Below are 23,721 nucleotides of genomic sequence, written 5' to 3'. Positions count from 1 at the left end.
AGGAGCGAAGTGGCTGCAATTTTCCTTTTGGGTCCCCACGTGCTTATTCTTTCTGTCTTAAGTCTAAGCCATGTTTTGGCTTTATAAGTGTACTCCACATACATAGTTGTTTGTAAGTGCTAAATACACATCTTAGGTGGTATTCAATTAAGACTTACTCAGAATAAGACCCATTAAAATTAATGAACAGGACTAACGATTGAAATGTACCCTGAGTAAGTCTTAGTTAAATACCACCCATCGTTTTTAAAATTAAGTACATAATTATTTCAGTGTTATATTTCCGTAAGGAAAAAAGCAAATTCCTTTAACTTTTAGAAACTTGGAATGGTATCAGTTTCTTTCTGTGAGCCAGGATAACATAAAATTGGGTTCCTTAGACAGAACTGTGGAAGCACACTACAACTTGATAAATCTGTATCTTTGTTTTGTTTTTAGGATTCCAGATTCCAAAAAGACAACTCATAGAGAAAGGTATGTTGCCTTATAGCGTAGAATGATGGAATTAAAGTTTTTTAAATCCTGTCTCTCTGTGTGTGTGTTTTAGAAAGAGACAGCTTAGTCTTACAGGAACCAAATGTGACATGATCCCGGTACTGATTTGGAACTATTATTGAATTACCTTAAGTGCAACTCAGAATGTCTCCAGCTGTGTACTAATTCTTCATCTTACAAATATGGGTAGGGGACCATAGACCCCGGAGAGAGGCACTTCCTGTCGGATTAGACAATATCTAGATCAGGTGGACAAATAGCCTAACTTAGTATAAGGAGTTGCCTATGTTCTTAAATACCAATTAAATTGGTTTCTTTCTTTCTTTCTTTCTTTCTTTCTTTCTTTCTTTCTTTCTTTCTTTCTCATTGATGTTCTAAACAGATATGCGAGATGCGTGCAGGCCTCAAAACAGACTTTGTTTACAGTAGTCGCTGCAGTACTAACATTTAACTTCTGCAACAGAACATGATCTGTAACTATAATAAATAATAGTTCTGTTAAAACAGGGAAGTTGACAATTAACTTGCCTTAACAGTGTTGGTAAGGGGGACACAATCTCACCTTTGACATAACCTTTCTGAAAAGATGCTGCTGTTCTTCTCCCTGTTGAACAGTAAGGAGTTGAAGACTTACCTTCCAATGTGAGCGGGTAAATTGTTTTCTTCCCCCGCTGTGAGATGAACTCACATTTGGCTCTACCTCCACTCATCTAATGCACATCTACGCCACTCTGAATCCAGCACTGGCCTTTGGTCTCACCTCCCCCCCCCCCTTGTCCAATACTTCTTGCAGCCTACTTTTCCACATGCCAGAATCATGACATTAACCTGGATGGATTCATTGGTGATTAGGGGTGTAGCCTCATAATTGCCATAGCAGCCAACCAATAAACATCTTGCATCGCAAGTTGTTGCTAGAAACGGGATGAGCCAGCTGTTCCTCCCAAACTTGCTTCTCTAGGAAAAGTTATATGCCTGACTAAAAAGGAATGGGTACAGATTTGCAAAGGGCTAGCTTCATCTGCTTACATCCAAGTAGATACTGAACTTGAAGAAGCTGTAACTGGTTTTGTTATCTCAGTTTAAAAGCAGGGAAGAAGCACATGTAGCAGTTAGACTTGGTGCAATAAGATGATACCACCTAACGCCGAACCTAGTTAGGGTGTAAAACGGGGTAGAAAATCTGTGGTCCTCCAGATGTTGCCTGGGGCTGATGGGAGCTGGATACCCAACAACATCTGGAGGGTGGCAGGTCTTCTGCCCTTGGTGTAAAAAGTTACAACAATGGCATCTTAACACCTGGGTTCCTTTAAAAAGAATTAGAATGCTTTCTAAGCGAAAGGCACCTTTACTCCTTAACAGATGCCAAGAGTGAGATATTTGGAAGACCTCTGGCTGTTGACATTGTATGTATTACAGTGAGATTGGAATCAGCTTTCAACTGTAAGATCAGCAAGTTTTACTCTTTGTCTGGTTCAAAGTAGTCTCTTTACTGGAAAGTGACTTTGTAGAGAGAATATCCAGTTGTCAGTGTGCCAAAAAGGAAGGACACATCCAGCATTCTGAGAGGAAGCTTAAAAAACTGATAGAAGATATTCTAGACTGGCATGTAAAGAGGAGAAGAATGAGAAAGCCAGGCAAACAATGAGAAAATGACATCTTCTTTTGCCATCAAACATAATCACTACAGATTTTGAAATGTGGCAATAATTCCAGTGGGTACATTAGCTGATGTAGATAGATCTGTTTGGTGGTCTGCAAATGCACAGTGATAAAAGAACTGAATTTTTTCTGCTGAACAGGAAAGTGTGGAATAACACTTTCTTGACTTAATGTTGTCTAATCTCACAAATCAGAATAAATGCACGTTAAATACCCTATGACTATGTTGTCTAATAGCTTCATAAGCAAATCAGGCTGAATGTTCATTAAACAAGTCATCTGGAAGTGACCAAATTTTTCTCAAATTAAGTTCTATTTCAATTGATCAGGTATACTCCCAAGTTAGATGCATTTAGGATCAAAAATACAAGCCCAGGGCCACCTATGCTTTGTCCACTTCACCATGATTAATTTGTTGTCCTGCATTCTATTCATAGCATCACTGCTTGTCCTGTCCTAACAACTTTTAGAACCAGTTTATAAATTTAACAAAAGGAAACACTGTGAGTATGGTGAGACAGCAGACTGCAACTGTTCTCACCCAGCCCCTTAATTGCGAGGTTTGTAAGATAAACCAGATGTAACTCCAGTGCACACCTTCTTGAGCAAAACATCTCCTTGTACTTTCAATGTCCCTGTGAACTTTGACAGTCTCTTGTGTACAGGAAAGCTGGTCAAATGTGGTTGGGTTTTGTAAATAAAATGGGTGAATGCTGCCAGCTCTGACTGAAGGCTATTTTACATTTTATGATCCTCAGTCTGCAGGAGACTTATGAAGCTAAGCGTCTTGAATTCCTTAACAGTTTACGGCAAAAAGAAGAGGAGATGAGGCAAAGGTTTGTTCGGAGGGTCAAAGAGAAAGAAGTACAGTTGAAAGAAGCTGAGCGAGAAGTAAGCCCATCTCTCTTATAGTTCTTGATCTGGTTGTAGTGGTAGCTTGAAGACATTACGTGGAGCAGCAGAATAAGATGGCTAGCAAAGAATGCACTGGAGAGAATGATTCTTTAGATCCTGATCATGGCTGGAATTCCATCACAAGTCAGGACCAGGGAGACTTGCAACTAAATATTCAGCTGTGTCCCAAATATGTCTCCTCCCCTAGTTTGTTTGTGTGTGTCCACATGCGCATGGTACCTCCCTCTTCATCCCTTCCCAGTGTCTCACAATGAGTGGCAGAGCCCTTCCTCCTCTTGTTCACACAGCTGGAGCTGATTGGCTAGGCACGTTCAGCATTAAGGAGAAGGTTATCAGATTCTGATTTGGTAGTTGATGTAATTTATTGTGGTTAGGATGGTCTCTACTGCAGTGTTGCTGTGCTGGGTCAAGCCATTTCTTTTTACACTCCCATTTGCTACGGTTGAGAACTGGAATGCCGCATGTTGCATAATACAAATGAGATAACTGCCATACAGTGGTGCCCCGCAAGACGAATGCCTCGCAAGACGGAAAACCAGCTAGACGAAAGGGTTTTCCGTTTTGGAGGTGCTTCGCAAAACGAATTTCCTATGGGCTTGCTTTGCAAGACGAAAATGTCTTGCGAGTTGCTGCGATTTTTTTCCGTTCCCCACCCCCTTTTTCTAAGGCACTAAGCTGCTAATAGCCTTTTAGCAGCTAATCCTCTAATCCCTTAAGCCTTTAATAGCCGCTAAACCGCTAATAGCGCTAATCCGCTAAGCCGCTAATGGGGTTGCTTCGCAAGACGAAAAAACCGCTAGACGAAGAGACTCACGGAACGGATTCTTTTCGTCTTGCGAGGCACCATTGTACTTAGAAAGGCGATGGCCAGAGCTGAGAGTTGAGAGATGTGTGTAAAGTGCAAGCCAGAGGCAGATGGAAGCCAGAGAGATAGAGCCATGTCTGCTTTCTGCTGGAATCCAAGGCTGTGGCTATGGAAGGAGCAAAACCCTTTTGGGGTACTAATGCTGTGAGCTCCCCAGGTTATATTTATGTGTAAATAAACCATGTATCATAAATACACCACAGTCTTGGCTGTCCCTCATTCTGAGGAAACAGCCTTGGAACGCCTAGAGCAGCCTTTCTCAACCTGTGGGTCCCCAGATGTTGTGGAACTACAACTCCCATAGCCCCTTGCTAGCAAGGCCAGAGCTCAGGGATGATGGGAGTTGTAGTCCAACAACATCTGGGGACCCACAGGTTGAGAACTGCTGGCCTAGAACATGGGTAGGCAAACTAAGGCCCAGGGGCTGGATCTGGCCCAATCACCTTCTAAATCCGGCCCATGGACAGTCCGCGAATCAGTGTGTTTTTACATGAGTAGAATGTGTGTTTTTATTTAAAACGCATCTCTGGGTTATTTGTGGGGCATTAGGAATTCATTCATCCCCCCGCAAAAAAAATATAGTCCGCCCCCCCCCCCCAAGATCTGAGGGGCAGTGGACCGGCCCCCTGCTGAAAACGTTTGCTGACCCCTGGCCTAGAATATCACACTGACAGGGGTGGTGACCCCCACATTGAGGGGGGTCTGTGTCACGTGACCCGTCCTGCCTCTACCTGGCATGCCAGCGCTCGCCTCTTGGTGGTGGCGAGCGAGGAGGGTGAAAATCACCCTCTGCACCTCTTGCCACCCTGGCGGGCTAGCGCTTGCCCAATGGCAGCAGGGAACGCAGAGAGTGAAAATCACCCTCTGTGCCTTCTACCCCCACCCAGTAGGCCAGTGCTCGGTCGTCTGCATGGAGAATGCTGAGGGTGAAAATCATTCTCTACGCTGGCCTAGCTGGGTACAAGAATCATTGTGCAGTGCTGCCCAGCTGAGGAGAAAAGCAGAAATGCTGCTGCAACCCTTCTGCTTCTCTCCGCCTCCCAGGTCAGACCTGACCCAGGCAGAGGCGGAGTTAGCGGAGCACAGGCTGTGCACCCAGGGGCGGGGCTAGCCACCCGTGGGGGCGGGGCAAGCGTCCCAGGGAGGCACCGCAAGTGGCCCCTTAGGGATGACACCCACTGCACCCCTTCCTCTGCCAGTGGACCCAGAAGCAGAGCTGCAGCTTGGCGCAAAGGAGCTGTACAGCCCTGTACAGGAGAGGGGGGCGGTGGAGGGGATGGTGGGGGAAGAATATTGGGGAGGGGACTCAGCCCCCTGCCCAGAAATATTGAGGGAGCTGAATCTCCGTCCACCCCTGTCGTTGGCGGCCCTGCACACTGCTCAGACATTGAGGTGGTGTGCAGCGATATTAGATGGTGAAATAGGCATCTTATCTGCGGGGGACTCCATTTTCCTATCCAGCTGTTCAGCACACAAGGATCATCAAGTTCATGTGGCAACTTGCTGTTGATTTAGATCAGAGTTCCAGGAAACAATAGAAACAGCCTTTCATTATTGCATAATGATAGGGGTGCCAACTTGAATAAAATATACTGCCCTGCATAATAGATCCTAGGACACACACACTATTTGAATGGCAGTGCCAATCAACTGGGGTGAGTGTGTGTGTGTGTGTGTGTGTGTGGCAGCTCTCTCAAATATTTTAGGGTGGAGAGGGGGTCGAAGGGACTTAGGCCCCTAGGAGTTGGCTCCTATGCTTAATGACATCACAAGTTGATCTAACATAATTTACTGAAATCAGTCTCCTTTGATTTAAAAGTAAATTGTTGACCAGAAGCTTACAGTATAACTCATAGTATCATATGCATATTGAAAGATGGGCTGATCAAGGCAGTAGGCCATGTTGTTCAATTGGGAAATGTTTGATCTGTTCTTCATTTAGCAAGAATTGGGAAGTTAACTATGTGATGCTCTGAAAGAATGAGACCCCCCCCCCTTGAAAAACTTTTATGAATAAAACTGATGTCCACATTTGTCATTAAAAAGAAATCAGTTTCAAGTTACTCTAAGAAAAGGTTTTAGCGCACTTGTGTCAATAAGTGAACTATGAAAATAGTAAGTGAAAACTCTGACACTTGTTAAGGAAATGGGTCTCTGTATTTGACCTTGTGATTACTGAGGATGGTATATTAAGTGCTAGGCTACCACCTTGTGGCAGAAGTGATATTTTTGTGCTTGACTTTAGCTACAGCTGGAGTTCGAACATTTAAAACGGCTTGATGAAGAGGAGAGAATGAAATTGGAGGAGAAAAGAAGACTCCTGGAAGAAGAAATTATTGCATTCAATGACAGAAAAGCTGCCGCAGAAATAATCCAAGGGAGGCCACTGCCCCCTACGCCGACTGTTGGGTATAAAAAAGATAAGGATCGTAAAAAGTAAGTAATCAATCCATAAAATTTTAGGATTTGGATTTTAGGACAAGGTATTCTGTCCGGTTCAGATAAATATTTTAAGCGGTATAAATTAATCAGGTACCACATATGGGGGAAAAATAATTTTGTATTAACTTGTTCAAAACTGTCTTGCTGATACTATCAGACACTTTTACAAGAACTCTTCTTTTTAATATTTGTCCTAAGGGATCAAGGTTTTCGGCTTGAGCTCCTGTGCTTTGATGTCAGAGATCAGGAGTTTGTGAATATACAGGAGGAGAGAGAGAAAGAGAGATTAGAAAGGGAACGAGCCCACAGGGAGCACCATGAATAGAATTTGGAAGCAGTTTGAAAACGTTATATGGTTAAGGTATGTTATGTTTAAAAGTCATAGAAAACAGATCCATATGGCCACAATGTGTGGTTTTTTTCATTCCTAGGAATATTCTGAAATTCACAAAAGTCTTTGTGGTTTTGTGGCGATGACAGAAGTTATTACAGAATTATAAACAACCTCAAAAATATATTGTGGAGAAGGGGCTTCTTGCTGCGCTTAACTGTTCTGCTCAAAATTCCAACTACTCTAAGGAATAACTATGCTAAGCAATTCATTTTAATGCTTTTAAATGATGACAAGGTCATTAAATGATCAGAAATACCATCGTCTCAGTAGTGACTGTTGGGCAACATAGAACAATTTCCACAAACTTGCACAGCAGAAATCTGATTGCACTATGTGGCTTTCTTTTCTCCTACCTCCAACCCCTTGCACGCCCCTAATTTTATCCCCAAGAGGGGTGGTCCCCCTGCTGAGAATAGCGTATATAAAAGGACATTTCTTTTAAGTTGCACTAAACAGAGCAGATTTTGGGCTGCAGGGGGACAGAAGGAGAAACTCCACGGAATGGACAGACACCGATTCACACTGTATTTACTCTCACCTGTGAATTTAATTCAGGGGTCAGCAACCTTTTTCTGCTGTGGGCCACTCCGTCCCTCAGACCATGTGGTGGGCTGGACTATATTTTGAAAAAATAATAATGAACGAATTCCTATGCCCCACAAATAACCCAGAGATGCATTTTAAATAAAAGGACACATTCTACTCACGTAAAAACACGCTGATTCCCAGACCATCCGCGGGCTGGATTGAGAACCCTGGGCCTTAGGTTGCCTACCCCTGATTTAATTCAACCTTGAAATACATTCATGGAAATTACTAAATGTTCAGTTATCAGGGCACATTCCGAAGGGATATGACACTTTGCTGAAACTAAGCAGGTTTGGGTTTGATCAGTGACTGATTGGAATCTGTCAGGGAAACCCATGTCCACCACCAATGAAAGAAAGGTAGGAAGAATAGCCACATATTAAATAAATATGACTTAGCAACTACTTTTAATACTTCAGCAGCCTGTGTACCTGTTTTAGTCATTTGTTGCTATCACATCAGGGAGAAGGCTAAGCTGTAAGCCTTCCTGTGCCATTGAGTTTTGGATGAAAGGACCGTTAAACCAAGGAACCTTCATTGTAGTCTGAAGTGATTCAGTCAAAGAAAGTCTGTACCAGGGTGATATTTCTCTGCCTTTGAGTCAGTTCACGTTCTCTCTATTTGGTATTCATCAAAATAAATATAAATACATGGAAGACAAAAGCTTTAATACTTTATGAATAGTCTTTGCTTTCTGTGGAGAACAGGTGTCCCTAATATAACTCCTTCTGTTTCAGCGTTGGCTTTATGTGAAAGAAGAATAAATACAAGAATAAATTCTTCACAGTTCTCTATGAAAATACTTGGGTCACCTTCCCCCCTTTTAATGCAAGTTAACTTGAAAACTGACTCCTGTTTAACAAAGGGAAAAGTATATTAAAATGTATAATTAGTATCACATAATGTACTGTAGGTTGTTGTATTTAAATATATAAAATGACAGTTCTTTTAAGCTATTGATGTGCATTTAAAGTATATACCTGTGGCCAAGCTGTACTCACTTTAAGTGCTGTACCTAAGATCACTGTGCCACAAAAGAATTTTTATTTGTGTTATGAATACTCTTAGCATAGAAATGATTATATATTACATCTGTTTTAAAGAACTGGTGCTTCTTGAATGTGTTAACTGCATATCAATGAATATCCCCATTTGAAACATTGGTTGAACTGAATAAAATATGTAAACCTGTTTCAGAAAACATTTTCTTTTCTGGAAATGTTTTTTTTAATAAATGCATATTCTAGCTCTGTGATAAGCTTAAATTAAAATGGGCCATGATTGCCTTTGCAATGGCAGTATTCATGCAAACATATGCTTTACTTGAAAATAGATATTGAGAAGTATTGAGAAGGGAATCTGGTGTTCCAAGAAAAGTCAAAACAGCACTGGACTAGGGCAAGCCCCCTTGTACGAGGTTAGGCCCAGGAGTTCCTTGCAAACAGATCTCTGCAGACAATCCATAAATCTGCAGAGTGACATTCTAAGTATGAATGTGCCCTTTAAAAACTGCCTTGAGAAAGTTCAAATGGTGAGTGGTTAAAGCAATGGCAAGAGTTCTTAATGACCTTCCTTGCTAAATTGCTGAAATGGGGATGCGGGTGGCGCTGTGGGTTAAACCACAGAGTCTAGGACTTGCCGATCAGAAGGTTGGCGGTTCGAATCCCTGTGACGGGGTGAGCTCCCGTTGCTCGGTCCCTGCTCCTGCCAACCTAGCAGTTCGAAAGCACGTCAAAGTGCAAGTAGATAAATAGGTACTGCTCTGGCGGGAAGGTAAACGGCGTTTCCGTGCGCTGCTCTGGTTCGCCAGAAGTGGCTTAGTCATGCTGGCCACATGACCCGGAAGCTGTATGCCGGCTCCCTCGGCCAATAAAGCGAGATGAGCGTCGCAACCCCAGAATCAGTCACGACTGGACCTAATGGTCAGGGGTCCCTTTACCTTTACCTTAACCCTGTAACTGGGAGTAGCACAAATTGTTTTGTCAAAGCAGGTTTTTGATACGCGATGAGGAAGAGTGTGATAACTTAAGGCAGATGGCAGAGAGAGCTATCACTCAGGCTGACATTTCAGAAACACATTTTTATGTCCTGCACCATGTCACTGAGACTTTGGTTAGTAAAATACTCCCAGAGTCTTCCATTAGACTTCATAGTAAAGGGAGACCTGAACTTACAATGCAGTTGGAACAAAATGAACAAAATGTTTGGTTGAGGGTAATACACACCTATGATGTGCTTACTTTTCTTTTTGATGTGTGGCGCTTAAGGAATCCAGGAAAAATAATAATTGGGAAGTGGGCAGTATTTTCAGTTCAGCTATTTTTAGCTGAATGAAAATTCCCTGGTCAGGCCTTACTCTTCCCAATTTCAGAAATATTTGAAGAAGAAGAAAAGAGAGCGCAGAGCTGTCAGTTTCAAGTCAACTGCCTTTTCATGGTTATACTTTTAAGACGCTTTTACTGTAGTGATTTTTTTTTTAAAAAAGAGACCACAATATTTGTAGATGAAAGTCCAGCAATAGGCTGGCGGGAACGGAGCTGGCCTATAAACTTTGTTATATAAAAAGCAAAGACATTTTTTTAAAAAATTAAAATTCTTATCAGGGCAATACCCTTGGTAGGACAACCAAAATATCACAAAATAGTGTGCAAGTCTCCTTTTTGGTATATATTCATTGTTAAATATATATGTGTGTGTGTGTGTGTGTGTGTGTGTGTGTATAATTGCAAATCAAATACAACTGTAATTTGTAAGTGGAAAAAGGGAACCTTATTAATGGTTGAGAAAACACAACCCCCATCCTAAACCTGCCTAACCAGCAATCCATATACGTAAGACAAGCGAAGTAAACGTGATGAATTAGACACCATACCAAGCCCATAATGTAAAGCAGGGGTGAGGGTGGGGGGGAGGAGATGGGAGGCAAGATAAAGAAAGAATCCTGCAAGCAACCAAATATATGAAAGTACAACGAAGCAGATCCTGTAAAGGGAAAGTAAAAGATGATAACATTGACAGAATTAAGCATTCCAAATATGCTCGTAGTGTTAAGGTAGGTGCTGTTATTTTCACTGTTAACGTAAGCAATATAGGACTACTATGTTGAATTAAATATCTGTTTTTGAAAAGGCAAGGAAAACTCTCAGTTTCTGAGTCAGTTTCTCCATGAATGCTATATACCACACCTTGTGATACCAATAAACACAAATCTTTCCAATGTTTGACCAGAGTCAACCCAGCTGCCATCAGTTAAGTGGTTGATTAGGTCCTGATCTTTGAGGTCTGCACCTGTGTTAAGTGCAAGCTTTTGAGTTCCCCAGGGCTCTTCATCTGGGTAAATGGTGAACAGAGCAAGCAAGGGAGGAGAGGAAGAAAGTTTACTGAATTGAAGCCACAGAATCTTCATCGAGACCTAAGATGGAAACAGCAAGAAGGTAAGAGACATTCAAATAATGGTGTTATGTGATAGGCAGGTTGTACCCAAGCCTTCTAGGAAGAAGCAACATATAATGGTTGATGCCCTGTATTTGAAAATAAAAATTCAGCTGCTAACCAGATCCACCTCCACCTTTAGGCAAAACTCACAAGTTCCTTAATACAGTAGTGGAAAATAGGAATAAAGAGAAGCTAGGCAGCTGGTATATTAACAAAGCAGAAATTAACTATATTTCCTGGCCTGTTGTTTTTTGTTAGTGGTCACTCCCAACTGCATTGTTCCTGGGCATATCCTGTTTCTTCTGCTACATTTCATTTCTTTGCCCTGCAAATATTAGTGAGACACATTAATGCCTTCAGTACACCAGTCTCAGTTAATCTAGCATTTCCATGTTCCATATCTAGTAATACAAAAATTCAAAGTGGATAGGGAATTTGCTATAATTTCTTTTGGTAGGCTTCTGATGTCAAAACTCACGTTGTTAAACTAACTATGCATAGCATTCACCAGCAGATGCTGCTCAACAGCCACTGTTTCATCACTTCCTATTGCACAATCATTGCAAACGAGCAATGAAATGCCCTAGATATTTTTCTTCATTTTAATTAACAGTTTTATGTAATCTACATCCTAACCCTTTGTGTATTATTCATACATTTAAATGCTAAAATCAGTAGCTTCCTCTAGGCTCCGAGATGTATTTATGGATTGATTCAGTGCTTAAATCCAAAACACCTATGAATAAAAGATTGTTCTCTCGTCTCATGATATGGATGATCAATCAGGCTGGCAGGGCAAAAGCGTGCTGGATCCAGATGATTTTGGCCATTCAGCAGGAGGTCACTTGTAAAGAGCCTTGATGGGCCCTGCCTGAGAAGGCAGTTGCAGAGCTTAGATGTGGCAATTCAGAAGGTCATATTGCATATTCACACTAAACACACTAGTGTGAGGGAATTGTGGAACAATTAGCCTCACATAAACAACATGCTTAAATCTCCTTAATGCATGAATAGGTTAATACCATAGAGTAAGCTGTCCAGCCAGGCTCAGCCTATGTCACGTGGAAATGGGCACACTGGAGAGCCAGTGTGGTGTAGTGGTTAAGAGCTGTAGACTCAGGATATCAAATGCAAACTCTTCTTCTTCTTTGGTTGGACTCAGCCTACATGTGAAGTCAGTGTGAGGAGGCCTGAGCTGGTTGCTCAGCCGCATGGCATTAGCCAGCTTATTTTTCAGACAAGAAAGGATTCTGAAGCTAGGGTGTTACCATTTTGTAACCAAGCAACGTTTAATTGCCTGTGTATTGTTTTGGACGGCTGTATGGAAAAACATATAAATCTAACCTTTAACGAGGTTTGTAAGTAACCCATTTTACGTATAACTTACCAAACATACCATCTACCTGTGTGCTAGGGTGGGATACTTTGGAGTTCAGTGAAAAAGCCACATTTTAAAAGGTTTGCAGTCTTTATTTCCACGCTTTTATCTGCTCCATGTTTTGCTGCGGTTCTCTCACCAGAGAATACTTGCCTCAGACTTGGGTCTTGGCTTCCAGGGTTTCCAACAATAAGCACCCTGACACACACACCCCGCCAAAAAGGGACTGTGGCTTCCTTCTTTGGTAAATGCAGCCTCTTCCCAAGCTGATGCCAGGTGGGCCCCTCAGGAAGATCTCAGCATCTGGTAGGTTCCTGTGAGAATAAGTATCCCTTGAGATACGCTGGTCCTAAGCCATGAGGAGCATTAAAAGCCCAAACCAAAACGTTGAACTGTGCTCAGGAGGTGGGCATAAAGTCAGTGTGGTGCTATTAAAAGGTGGCTTCACTGACTGTAACCTAAAATAATGGTGTTTAGCTGCTCAGAACACTAAATCCGTTGCTGAAAACACTAACCCCTATTTCCTCATGACCTTCTCTGCTGTTGGGCAGGTCTGCCCAAACACTGGACAGAGTGAGACAAATTCTTTTGTAGGTATGTGAATAGATGCTAGGAGAGAGGATACATTTATTAGATATTATCCTTCTTTCCTTACATTTGTGAGTTCAGCAGGGTGCATCCCTTTGCAGCTTAAAAGATAGGCTAGTTTTAGCCTTTTGGTTTAAGTCATCCAGGAGGCTTTAAGGCAGACTGGATTCTCCCCTTTAAACAATAATCAAACACATAGTCTTGTAGAAAGTAGCAATAACATTTACTCAGAGTTTCTGTTGCAGAATAACAGATACAGCAGCTTTGTTCAGGCAGGCTTAAAATGGCAGCTCAGTTACAAGGACATACTTTAGTCTAGCTTAAGGTGGGGTCTGAACCATAGGTCAGATTTAGCAGTGGTTTTCACCTTTTTTTGCTTGATGATGAAGTTGGAGGAGAAAGAGGAGAGGTTGTGCCCAGGTAGGTAAGGACAATATATATCGCTACACCCTCGCCTTGACAGGGAACAGTGGGAGAATCTTTCAGTGGGTTCTCTCTAGCAAACATACAGGAAAACTGTGAGCTTCAGCTCCTATCCCGTGCCACTGTTGGTTTGACTGCATTGTAAATATCCCACATCCTTAAGTGCCAGATTCCAGGGGAAGAGATGGTTGAAGGCAGCGTTGGGGGACAGAGCTGTGCCCTCAGGTGTGGTGGAAGATGCTGTCCTGTTGCCAGTTCTGAATTTTTCACGTAGAACGGGAGGAGGGCATCAGCCGGTGATTTGCCTCAGGTAGCAAAATGTTTTGAATTGGCCCTGCTGTTGAGGGCCTGCTGTGATGAAAAGTGACGCAAATGAAAGCGAGGAAGGTCAGCTCAAATCAGCCATCCGATTCTCGCATCTGACAGTATAAACTGCAAGCTCCAAATCTCAGGCATTTAAGTCGGGAGCCTTTCTGTATCCCTCATGATGAGGTAATGGAGGGTCCCAGCAAGCAATTTCTTTTCTGCTCCATTTTGGAATAGATACTGGGTTGCTAGGCAACATTTTCCATGTAGCTTGCTCCTCATCAAGCGAACTAGATAAAAATCAAAACAATTTTTTTAACCTTCTCCTGGGTCAAGTTATTTTGGCAATGTGACAAGATAAATTAAGTTAGGGAAATCATCCTCAAAGGGAGATTGCCTCAAGTTTAACCTGCCTAGGTCTCATCCAATTTATTTATAATCTGTCAATAAAATTCTTACTGCCTGATAATCTGTCGAAAGAAATGTTCAACAAAGGGGGGGGGGACTTGAGACTAAGAGTGTAGAAAGGAAGATTGCTTGTTCTATTATATTCAAATAGATTATTGAATATTACTTTATTTCATATAAGCCATTCTATTTTAAAGTTATGTTTTATTATGACTTTCTGTATTGGACCAGATTATTATAAGGTGTGTGTTGTTTGTTGTATATTTTGTTGCCGTAAACTGCTTTGTGTATAGTAATATAGAAAGGTCATTTTACAAATTGAAATGAAATGAAGATTGGCAATTAAATTTATAGGAAAGCAACCCCCCCCCCCCTTTAAAGGGGTCAATAACACTTTAACAGAAGGAGAATCTGTGCTGGCAAAAAATCTCCCTCTGTACAAATACTTACTGTGTAGGATCCCTGTGTTGAAGTGGAGAGGCCTGTGAGTCTGGAAACTTAATAATAATAATAATAATAATAATAATAATAATAAATAATAATTTGTACCCTACCCATCTGACTCGATTGTCGCAGCCATTTTGGGTGACTTTGAACGCACATAAAAACCATAATACTGTAAAACCTTAAACATATAACAATGCATATAGAATGTATCTATCTGAAGGAATATGTAGTATAAGTGCTTCTGGATTTTCATGAGGATATTTTTCTTAATTGCAAAATTTGTAGAAGTGAATTTGAGATTTGAAGAATTAGAAATGGAGAGAACCTATAGTTTATGCCCATTAGATTTTGTTCTGCCCTCTGGTCTTTGCCCTCCTCTTTGCAACATCCCTTCAGGTGTTTTAACATGCCCACCTTCCTTTTTTCTCAGAACTCCTATTCCATTCTCCTGACCATTTTTGCCATTCAGGTTTTTATTTTCTTCCAGCGTCATATTTCCCTGCTCCCAACCCCTCTGAAATGATGAATGGGTGCTAATAGATGGGCCACAGGCCAGCTGAAGTGGCAAGCTGTGCTGTTTTGTGAGCATCTCGGCTGCGCATGCTGCCGATGCAGGCCATTACTCACACAGTATGTCCCAGTTCAATGGCTGATCTAATTGACTTTTTTGTTTCACCTCCCAACTGAGCAAGGCAGTAATAAAACAACTCTGAAAGATGGATGCTGTATCCAGCGATGCAAAGGAAGGATGGATTCAGAATGCCAAGTGGTGGAGGAAGTTAAGGTTCTGGCGCCTTGGACCATTCTGAAGTTGCTCCTGCTTTTCCTTTCATAACAGTTCCAGGTTGTCTCCTTGAAAAAGGAACAAGTTGTTTTAAAGCAGCTTTTGCTGCCCTCCAGATGTGTTGGGCTGACTAGGACAGATGGGAGTTGTAGTCCAAAATATCTAAAGTCCACCAAATCAGCAAAGGCTGCTCCAAGGCATTGAATCATCCCAGGCTCTTTGTCATTTTGAAAGAAACAATCTGCAGCTTTTGGAGACTTATTTTCTCCAAATGGACTACTTATTTCCTCCCTGCCCACCAAGCTAGAGTATACAGTGGTACCTTGGGTTAAGTACTTAATTCATTCCGGAGGTCTGTACTTAACCTGAATGTTCTTAATCTGAAGCACCACTTTAGCTAATGGGGCCTTCTGCTGCTGCTGCGCCGCCGGAGCCCAATTTCTGTTCTTTTCCTGAAGCAAAGTTCTTAACCTGAAGCACTATTTCTGGGTTAGCGGAGTGTGCAACCTGAAGCGTATGTAACCACTTTATTCTGCTTGGTACATGGTCTGTTGTGCTTTTTTCTTAAAAAAAGAAAACACCATGAAATCTCTATTTGGGAAGGGCTGATGGACATGTGCAGTCCCCCCCCCCCCCGGGGTGAATCTATATGCTTATTTATAGCCAGCAACTTTTTACCTCCCAAGTGTGTGTAGCCAACATTCATAGCTACCTCCAACCTACTGGGCATTCCTCAACTTGTTGACTCCCTCTGTGTAGGGCAGAAATAGCAATAGTTCTTTCAGTTTCCAGGCGTCTGACTGAGCACATATTTTGGATGCCACAGACTATTGCCTTAAGCATACACTTCCACACTCTGTGTTTTAAAAGGGACTCGGTGCTCCCATGCCCAGTGAAAAGGGAGTAGAAATTGATATGACGGAAGAAAGGGCACCGGGCCGGCTGAAATGTGGAGAGTTGTGGAGGCTTACAGAGCAAACACAATAAGTAGGGAGTGCTAAAGACCTTCCATCTAGGTCAGCATGCAGCTCACGGCATAGAGCCATGGCTTATTTGAAGTGAATATTCGAGCGGTTTGGTTGTCGCCTGTGAGAAAATCGCATGTTTTTACTGCAGTGATTTAGAATATAGAAAGCCTAATCTTATCCGTCAGTGATTATTCTCAGTTGCAGGGATATACAGTCATACCTCAGGTTGAATACGCTTCGAGTTGAAAGCGTTCAAGTTGCGCTCCACAGCAACCCGGAAGTAACGGAGCGGATTACTTCTGGGTTTCACCGCTTGCGCATGCACAGACGCTCAAAATGACATCACACACATGCGCAGAAGCGGCGAAAAGCGACACGTGCGTGCGCAGACGTTTCGTCGGTAGTTACGTTTACCTCTAGATGCGAACGGGGCTCCGGAACGGATCCCGTTCGTATCTAGAGGTACCACTGTATTCAAATAAGCAATCTCGCCCTGTGATTCAGGTTTTCCTTGATCACAGAACACAGAAAATAGGAAGTGGCTGTAAACTCAGGGCCGGCCTTCCCATGAGGCAAGGTGAGACAACTGCCTCGGGTGGCATGATCCACAGGGGCCAACCTCCAAGCAACGTGCCGCTTGCCACCATGCCACCATGCCACCGCGGCTGTGGTGTGCTCCTTGGAGACTGGATTTGCCGTTGTCTCGGTATCCATTCTGCCTCCGCAGTGGCCTCTTGCTGAAAAGAAGGCTCTGCTGGTGTCCTTGTACCCTCAGGGAGGAAGTGACAGGAGTTGCCCGTTGGGCTCTTCTGGGCCTCTACATCCACCCGGTGCAATTTATGTGGGAATATTCAGGGAGGCAGGAGAGGATATATTGTTTAATAATATCCTTCCTAACTTGTGCTAGCAAGTTCTATAACTTAGCAGAGTTTTACATTCCCCTTTTAAACACACAGCGGGTAGCTGATTGCAGGCTTGTTTAAGCCTCTCAATAACATTCCTGGTAAGTTCCCCTTTAATCCCTCTAAAAAGAATGAACGCGCCACAATCTTATTTAAGATATATAAAAGTAGTTTACTCACATTATTAGGTCACAGATGGATCCCTGAAGGCAGACTTAGTTACAGATATATGTACATGTGGGTCTATCCCATATGGAGATAGTCTCTTTGTCCTCTGTTGGCTGAAAGCATCTCTGTCTAAAAAGCTGCTGGTCCAACGACGAGGTCCCAAAGGAGAAAGAGATGGCTGCATGCCTTGTCCTTTTGTATTACCTGGACAGGTAAGGTCAGCCCCACCTCTAGTCACATGCAAAAGGAAAGGTGCTCCAGCCCAGGAGGAAACAGGAAGTTTTTGCCTGGCTGGAACAAACATCTCCTTTGCATGTCCATTCTAGGCAAACAAGGAATGTTGTACTTGACTGCTACTTATGTTTCACACCCCACAATTTAGAGCAGGCCCCTTCCTCCCTGCGAAGGCCTTTGCTTACTGGTTCAACCAATGGGTAGGGTTGATTTGATTCCCTCTGTTCTCATCTTATACCCCCTCCCCCCGATGTAGAGATCTTGATTCCCCCCTTCTTCCCTGGGGGGGTGGGCACCATTTTTGTGGCTTACCTCAGGTGCCAAAATGTATTGGGCCGGCCCTGCTTACACTGAATCAGACCGTTGGCCCATCAAGCTCACTATTGTCTACACTGATTGGTAGCAGCTGAGATCTTTCCCAACCCTACCTGCAAATGCTGTGGATTGAATCTGGGACATTTGGGTATATAAAGCAGATGCTCCACCACTGAGCTAAGGCCCTCCCATTGGGGCTAAATATTTTAAAAACCAAATTGTGGGTATATGCCTTTGGAGGGCTAGGAACCTCACCCATATTTCCCTTGCTGCAAGAAAAGCACAAGGCAGGGACACGGAAGGGAAGCTAGAGACTTTCATGAACAACAGCCTAGGTGTATGATGTCTAAACTTGCCCTCCTTGTAATAATATCAAGATAGATTTCCTAGAGTACGTTCTAAAAATAAATGGGAAAATTGAATTATGTTTATTAGGCTGTGATGAACGTTTAAGTAGGGCATTAAAGGGATGGGGGGGGGGGAGAATGTTCAGAGTAACATATTGGATTTGCCATAATTTTATTAAGTGAAAGGTAGCACTGGCAGGAAGCCCTCCTTCTGTTTGCAGAATGCTCTGTGTGCAGCTGCTTGACACGCAGGCAGGACTATATGAAGGAAGGAAAACACAGGATTGGTTGTGTTTAACAAGGCTGGTAACGGGCGTGGAGAACGTTCATATGTGGGAAAAGCTACCGTATTTTTCGCTCTATAAGACGCACCAGACCATAAGACGCACCTAGTTTTTGGAGGAGGAAAACAAGAAAAAAAAATTTTTGAATCTCAGAAGCCAGAACAACAAGAGGGATCGCCGCGCAGCGAAAGCAGCGATCCCTCTTGCTGTTCTGGTTTCTGGGACAGCTGCACAGCCTGCATTCACTCCATAAGACGCACACACATTTCCCCTTACTTTTTAGGAGGGAAAAAGTGAGTCTTATAGAGCAAAAAATATGGTATCTGTCTACACACCATACAATGGGGGAGTGGAAGAACAGCACCAAGGAGCATAGCTTTTTCCAGAGGAGGAGTGATGGCATCATCAAGACTGCTGGGGTAATTGATGGGCCCTCCTTGTTCTTTCTGGCAAGTAAATGAGGTGATAATGCGGCCTTCAAGTCTGTTCTGAGGCAGATTAGGATAGAAGGGGCCAGAGAAGGAGGAAAATAATCATGCAGGGTTTTGTTGTCTTTGATGGAGTTCCTGCTCCATCAAATCAGAATTGTAGAGTTGGAAGGGACCACAAGGGTCATCTAGTCCAACCCGCTGCAACTCGGGAATCTTTTGCCCCATGTGGGACTTGAACCCATGATCCCGGATTTAAAAGTCTCATGCTCTACCAGCTGAGCTATCACGCCAGCTGTTTAAATGATAGCACTTCTTTGCAAGATGGTTTGCACTTCTGTTTAAAAGCTAAATTTGCATTATAACTGGCTGAGGCTCTTTTCTTCAAACTCAGTGTGTTTTACTATTTGGGTCTTTGAGTGGTATTCAGCTAAAACCATCTACCGTATTTTTCGCCCTATAGGACGCACTTTTTCCCCTCCAAAAATGAAGGGGAAATCTGGGTGCGTCCTATGGGGCGAATGCAGGCTTCGCGGACCTCTCCGCAAACAGCGGGAGCGCTCCCGCTGCTGGCGGAGAGGTGCCTGCATGCCGAAGCCTGCGCGCGCTGAGCTCAGCGCGCCCAGGCTTCGCGGACCTCTCCGCTAGCAGCGGGAGCGCTCCCGCTGCTGGCGGAGAGGTGCCTGCATGCGGAAGCCTGCGCGCGCTGAGCTCAGCGCGCCCAGGCTTCGCGGACCTCTCCGCTAGCAGCGGGAACGCTCCCGCTGCTGGCGGAGAGGTGCCTGCATGCGGAAGCCTGCGCGCGCTGAGCTCAGCGCGCCCAGGCTTCGCGGACCTCTCCGCTAGCAGCGGGAGCCAGCACTGGGCTCCCACGGCTTGCAGAGAGCTGCCTGTTTGGGGGCTGGGGTCGGGGGAAGCTCGGGCTTCCCCAACCCCGCGCCTGGAGGGGAAATAATTTTTTTCCTTTATTTCCCCCCCAAAAACCTAGGTGCGCCTTATGGGACGGTGCGTCCTATAGGGCGAAAAATACGGTATGTGGTATATAGATGCATCAAATTGTGCTTCTATAGTTTTGCCTAAAGAGCCTGATTTTATTTTAATTTGCAGAAAGAGATTGAGCATTGATACAGTTCCAAGTTTCTAAGAGTTAAAGGAATTTGGGTCCCCCCCCACTCCCTTCCTTACAGAAACATAACATTGTCAGAATTCTGAACTTAATTTTTTTTAAAACAATTATGTGTAGCGTTCAGCTAAGACTTACTCAAAGTGGACCCATTGCACTTCATGAGCATGTTAGATCCATTTATTTCAATGAGTCTACTCTGAGTAAAAACTCAGTTGAATCCCACCTTGTGCGATCCAAAAATACTGTATTTTTTGCTCTATAAGACTCACTTTTTCCCTCCTAAAAAGTAGGGGGAAATGTGTGTGCATCTTATGGAGCGAATGCAGGCTGTGCAGCTATCCCAGAAGCCAGAACAGCAAAATGGATTGCTGCTTTCACTGTGCAGCGATCCCTCTTGCTGTTTTGGCTTCTGAGATTCAGCATATTTTTTTTCTTGTTTTCCTCCTCCAAAAACTAGGTGCGTCTTGTGGTCTGGTGCGTCTTATAGAGCGAAAAATACGGTAAATACCATTCAGTTATTTTGCTGTGTACTGTGCCTGCTCTTTGGAGTGGGTGGGTGTGTTTGTGTCTTATTTCGATCATCACAGATCCCTGCACTTTTGGATTCCTTTTGGACCATGTCTGCTGTCAGGATGACCTGCACACTGGCCACAACACTACAACAATGTAATATAGACAGATAGTTTTTCTGCCCCTGCTGCATATTTCAAGCTAATCCCGAACACCTTTTTTTGTTTTTGTTTGTGCTGACGTTACAGAACACTATGAAAAGCAGAAATGAGGTTCCCTGATCTGTTCAGGGAGAGGTGGATTTGAGGCACAACACATAAAGCTTGATCTTTTTACGATGACAAGAAGTTCTCTTGATGTGAAAATGGGAAGGAAAGGCTCATCTGGACAGGACCATAATGACACTAAACTGAGTTTTGGTTCCCTTCAGTGTATGCCACAGTCTGTATTCTTAATTGAAACCGATGGCTCCCTGGGTAGCTGGGAGCCGCATGGCAGCTTTTTATTACACCCTCTATTATCTTTGCTGTTACCTTGGAAAATGTAGTGTGCCTTTTATTGATAGGGGAGCAAACGGTGCATTATTCCTCCCTTTCCCGCAAAGCACTTTTGGGGGAGAGTAGAATCTTGGATTTTGACTTCAGACTGAATTGCATGCAGTCGTTACCAGAGTTGTCAGGAAAAAGGGAAAAAATACTAATGGTGGGTTTTAAACAGGCGAAATAAGCCAAAATATGCATAATTTTCTAAAGGCAGCTGTCTTGAGGGGTTCATTTATCAAATGGAGGAGATTATAAAATATATGTGGTTTTTGCATATTCATTAAAGCCTCTGCTTTAGAAAGCCAGATAAGACTAATGGCAAAATAAATCACTTTGTATCCATTTAGTGATGGCACTTTATGACTAATGAACAATTGGGGAGTGGGGCAGGGGAAGGGGATGACCTTTGCTGAGATATTGTAGGGTTTGCTGTAGCAATGGTTCGCAAACACCACGGTTGTGCCTGAGTACATCATAATGGAAGGAAATCCATGACAGGATGCCAATTATGACATATACATCCCCTTAATTTACACCCAGCCCCAGAGGAATGCATGTTGCCCGGAAGGTCTGTGAATGGACAACTAGATCCTTCTGTTATTTTGTGCAAAAGAGCCAACTGTATGTTGCGACTCAACATCGTGTACTAGATAATGTGTTTCTCTGTGGATGAAAATGCCCAGATTGCTTACTGTGCAGATATTGATCATGTGCGCCACAATCTGGCTACAATCTCGTATGGCCTCTCTCTCTGAAGGCAAAGATTGGCAGGGACATCTCTGCACAATCCAATCGCCTGCCATGCTCGCCCAGTGCAAAAAAGGTTTCGAATTCCTTTGCCAGTTAAAACTGGTTGTAAGCTGCTACATAAATAAAAAGGAGCTATTCATGTTAACTGTAAACTCTAAAGAACAACGGGTTGGCGAGCTCACCTTAGCAGAAGTGCTGTTCCATATTATATGTTGGAAAGTGGCACCTTTATTTACACTGGTTATTTTTAAATGTTCTTGCTGCTGCCTTGAAAAAAAGACTGTAATAAATACTATAGGGCTTTCCCTATGAAGGCAGTATTAATAGCCCAGTAATAGCCCAGGAGTCTGTAATAGAGACAGACAACACCGCACCAACGTTAATTCAGAAAAAATTGTCCAGTAGCACCTTAGGTAAAGGTAAAGGGACCCCTGACCATTAGGTCCAGTCGTGACCGACTCTGGGGTTGCAGCACTCATCTCGCTTTATTGGCTGAGGGAGCCGGTGTACAGCTTCCGGGTCATGTGGCCAGCATGACTAAGCCGCTTCTGGCGAACCAGAGCAGTGCATGGAAACACTGTTTACCTTCCCGCCGGAGCGGTACCTATTTATCTACTTGCACTTTGTGCTTTTGAACTGCTAGGTTGGCAGGAGTAGGGACTGAGCAACGGGAGCTCACCCCGTCACGGGGATTTGAACCGCCGACTTTCTGATCGGCAAGTCCTAGCACCTTAGAGACCAACTAAGTTTGTTCTGGGTATAAGCTTTCAGATACACTGAAACAGAAGTCACCAGACACTTATATATAGTGGGAGGGTGGGGTGGGGTTTTTCTCAGAAGAGTAGTAGGAGATGGGGGGTTGACTCAATGGGTATGGTAAACCTGTTAATTTGGAAAGGGTGGGTCGTTTTCTCTGCCTGCCTACCATTTCATGACACCTTGAGCATTCACTTACTTGTTTCTGCTGTACCCCCCCCCCCCAAAAAAGTAGGGACAGTTTGTAACCACTATAATTTTTAGAAATGTCCGTGTTTGTTATTTACAATCTCTGCACCACGCTGTAAAGGTGACTGGGGTGAGAGGAAGGATGAAATTGTTTCCTTGGAGATTTCTTATGGGTTCGCTCAGGGCAAAACAAGAGTCTGTGCTGACAGGGATTTCAAATTGCGTTGTCTGTCTGGGTTCATGGTTCAGTAATGAGGCGAAGCAACTCATGACATGCACCTCTCCTTAACTTCCAGAGGGAGGAACACCCTCTCTTTTGCACCGCAGCAAAATTTTGGTTACAGGTTTACATAGAGGTGCAGAGCTGTCTCCTTGCTAATTCAGCTTTTAAAAAATCTCCTGATTTTGGGCTCATTCAGACTTGTGCTTGTCTCATGCATAGAAAGCATGGGTCCAAGCAGTTTTCCACTGGGTCTGGGTCTGGGTAGTTTTGCCCTTCGGCGCTAAATTGGAGCAAGCATCAGTCTGGATAAAATCCGATTGGCGTTTGCTCCGATTCAGTGGTGAAGAGCAGGTTTTTCCTGGGGGAAAGAGTAAGTCTTGATGAGCCCTTAAGGAACAACCACTTGCCTTGGGATCATGAAGGATGTGCGAATAGGAAATGCTCAAACAGCAGTAGAGGCCACTGAAGGATTATAGGTAGGACAAACCAAACATAAAGGAAACACACAGATGACCAATGGCTAAAAGACTCTGAAAGAAAAGAGGGATAGACAGAAAGCATTGTGCATTTTATCTAAAGACTTGGTGCATTTTATCTAAAGACTATCTAAGGCTTTTATCTAAAGCCTCATCCTAGGCTTCTGGTGGCATGCTTTACTTTTTACAAATTGTTTTTATTCGAGATTTTCGTGGGTTACAAAAGTACATACATCACCTCTGTTTTCAGATTATAAAGTCCTTTCTACAGATCAGTTATATTCAATGTGAGACATTAATGTTGCCAGCATAAGGTTAGGGGGAAAGAGAGGTGGACGGGTATTAAACTTTCATTCTCTTACAAAGTGTATGT

The 23,721-nt window shown here is 43.3% G+C and overlaps 1 protein-coding gene across 12 annotated transcripts in view; it reads left to right on the top strand.

Annotated features, from left to right (window-relative positions):
• The window catches only part of SEPTIN10 (septin 10), a 52,956-nt gene extending 44,392 nt beyond the window's left edge, over nucleotides 1–8,564 (top strand). For 10 of the 12 annotated variants that reach the window (XM_083437937.1, XM_083437941.1, XM_083437943.1 and 7 more), the window contains 5 exons: nucleotides 439–474; nucleotides 2,916–3,048; nucleotides 6,183–6,373; nucleotides 6,578–6,740; nucleotides 8,099–8,564. In XM_083437937.1, the coding sequence (XP_083294063.1) occupies nucleotides 439–474; nucleotides 2,916–3,048; nucleotides 6,183–6,373; nucleotides 6,578–6,704 (487 nt within the window). In that variant the 3' untranslated portion in view covers nucleotides 6,705–6,740; nucleotides 8,099–8,564. The remainder of the gene's footprint in view (nucleotides 1–438; nucleotides 475–2,915; nucleotides 3,049–6,182; nucleotides 6,374–6,577; nucleotides 6,741–8,098) is intronic. The other 2 variants (XM_083437926.1, XM_083437936.1) reach the window with 1 other exon arrangement.
• The last annotated feature ends 15,157 nt before the right edge of the window (nucleotides 8,565–23,721 follow it).

Source organism: Podarcis tiliguerta (genome assembly GCF_965153285.1).
Source record: "Podarcis tiliguerta genome assembly, chromosome: 4".
In the NCBI taxonomy this organism is placed as follows: domain Eukaryota; kingdom Metazoa; phylum Chordata; class Lepidosauria; order Squamata; family Lacertidae; genus Podarcis; species Podarcis tiliguerta.
The sequence above is the reverse complement of the archived record's forward strand: the minus strand, read 5'-3'. Positions and strand labels throughout refer to the sequence as shown.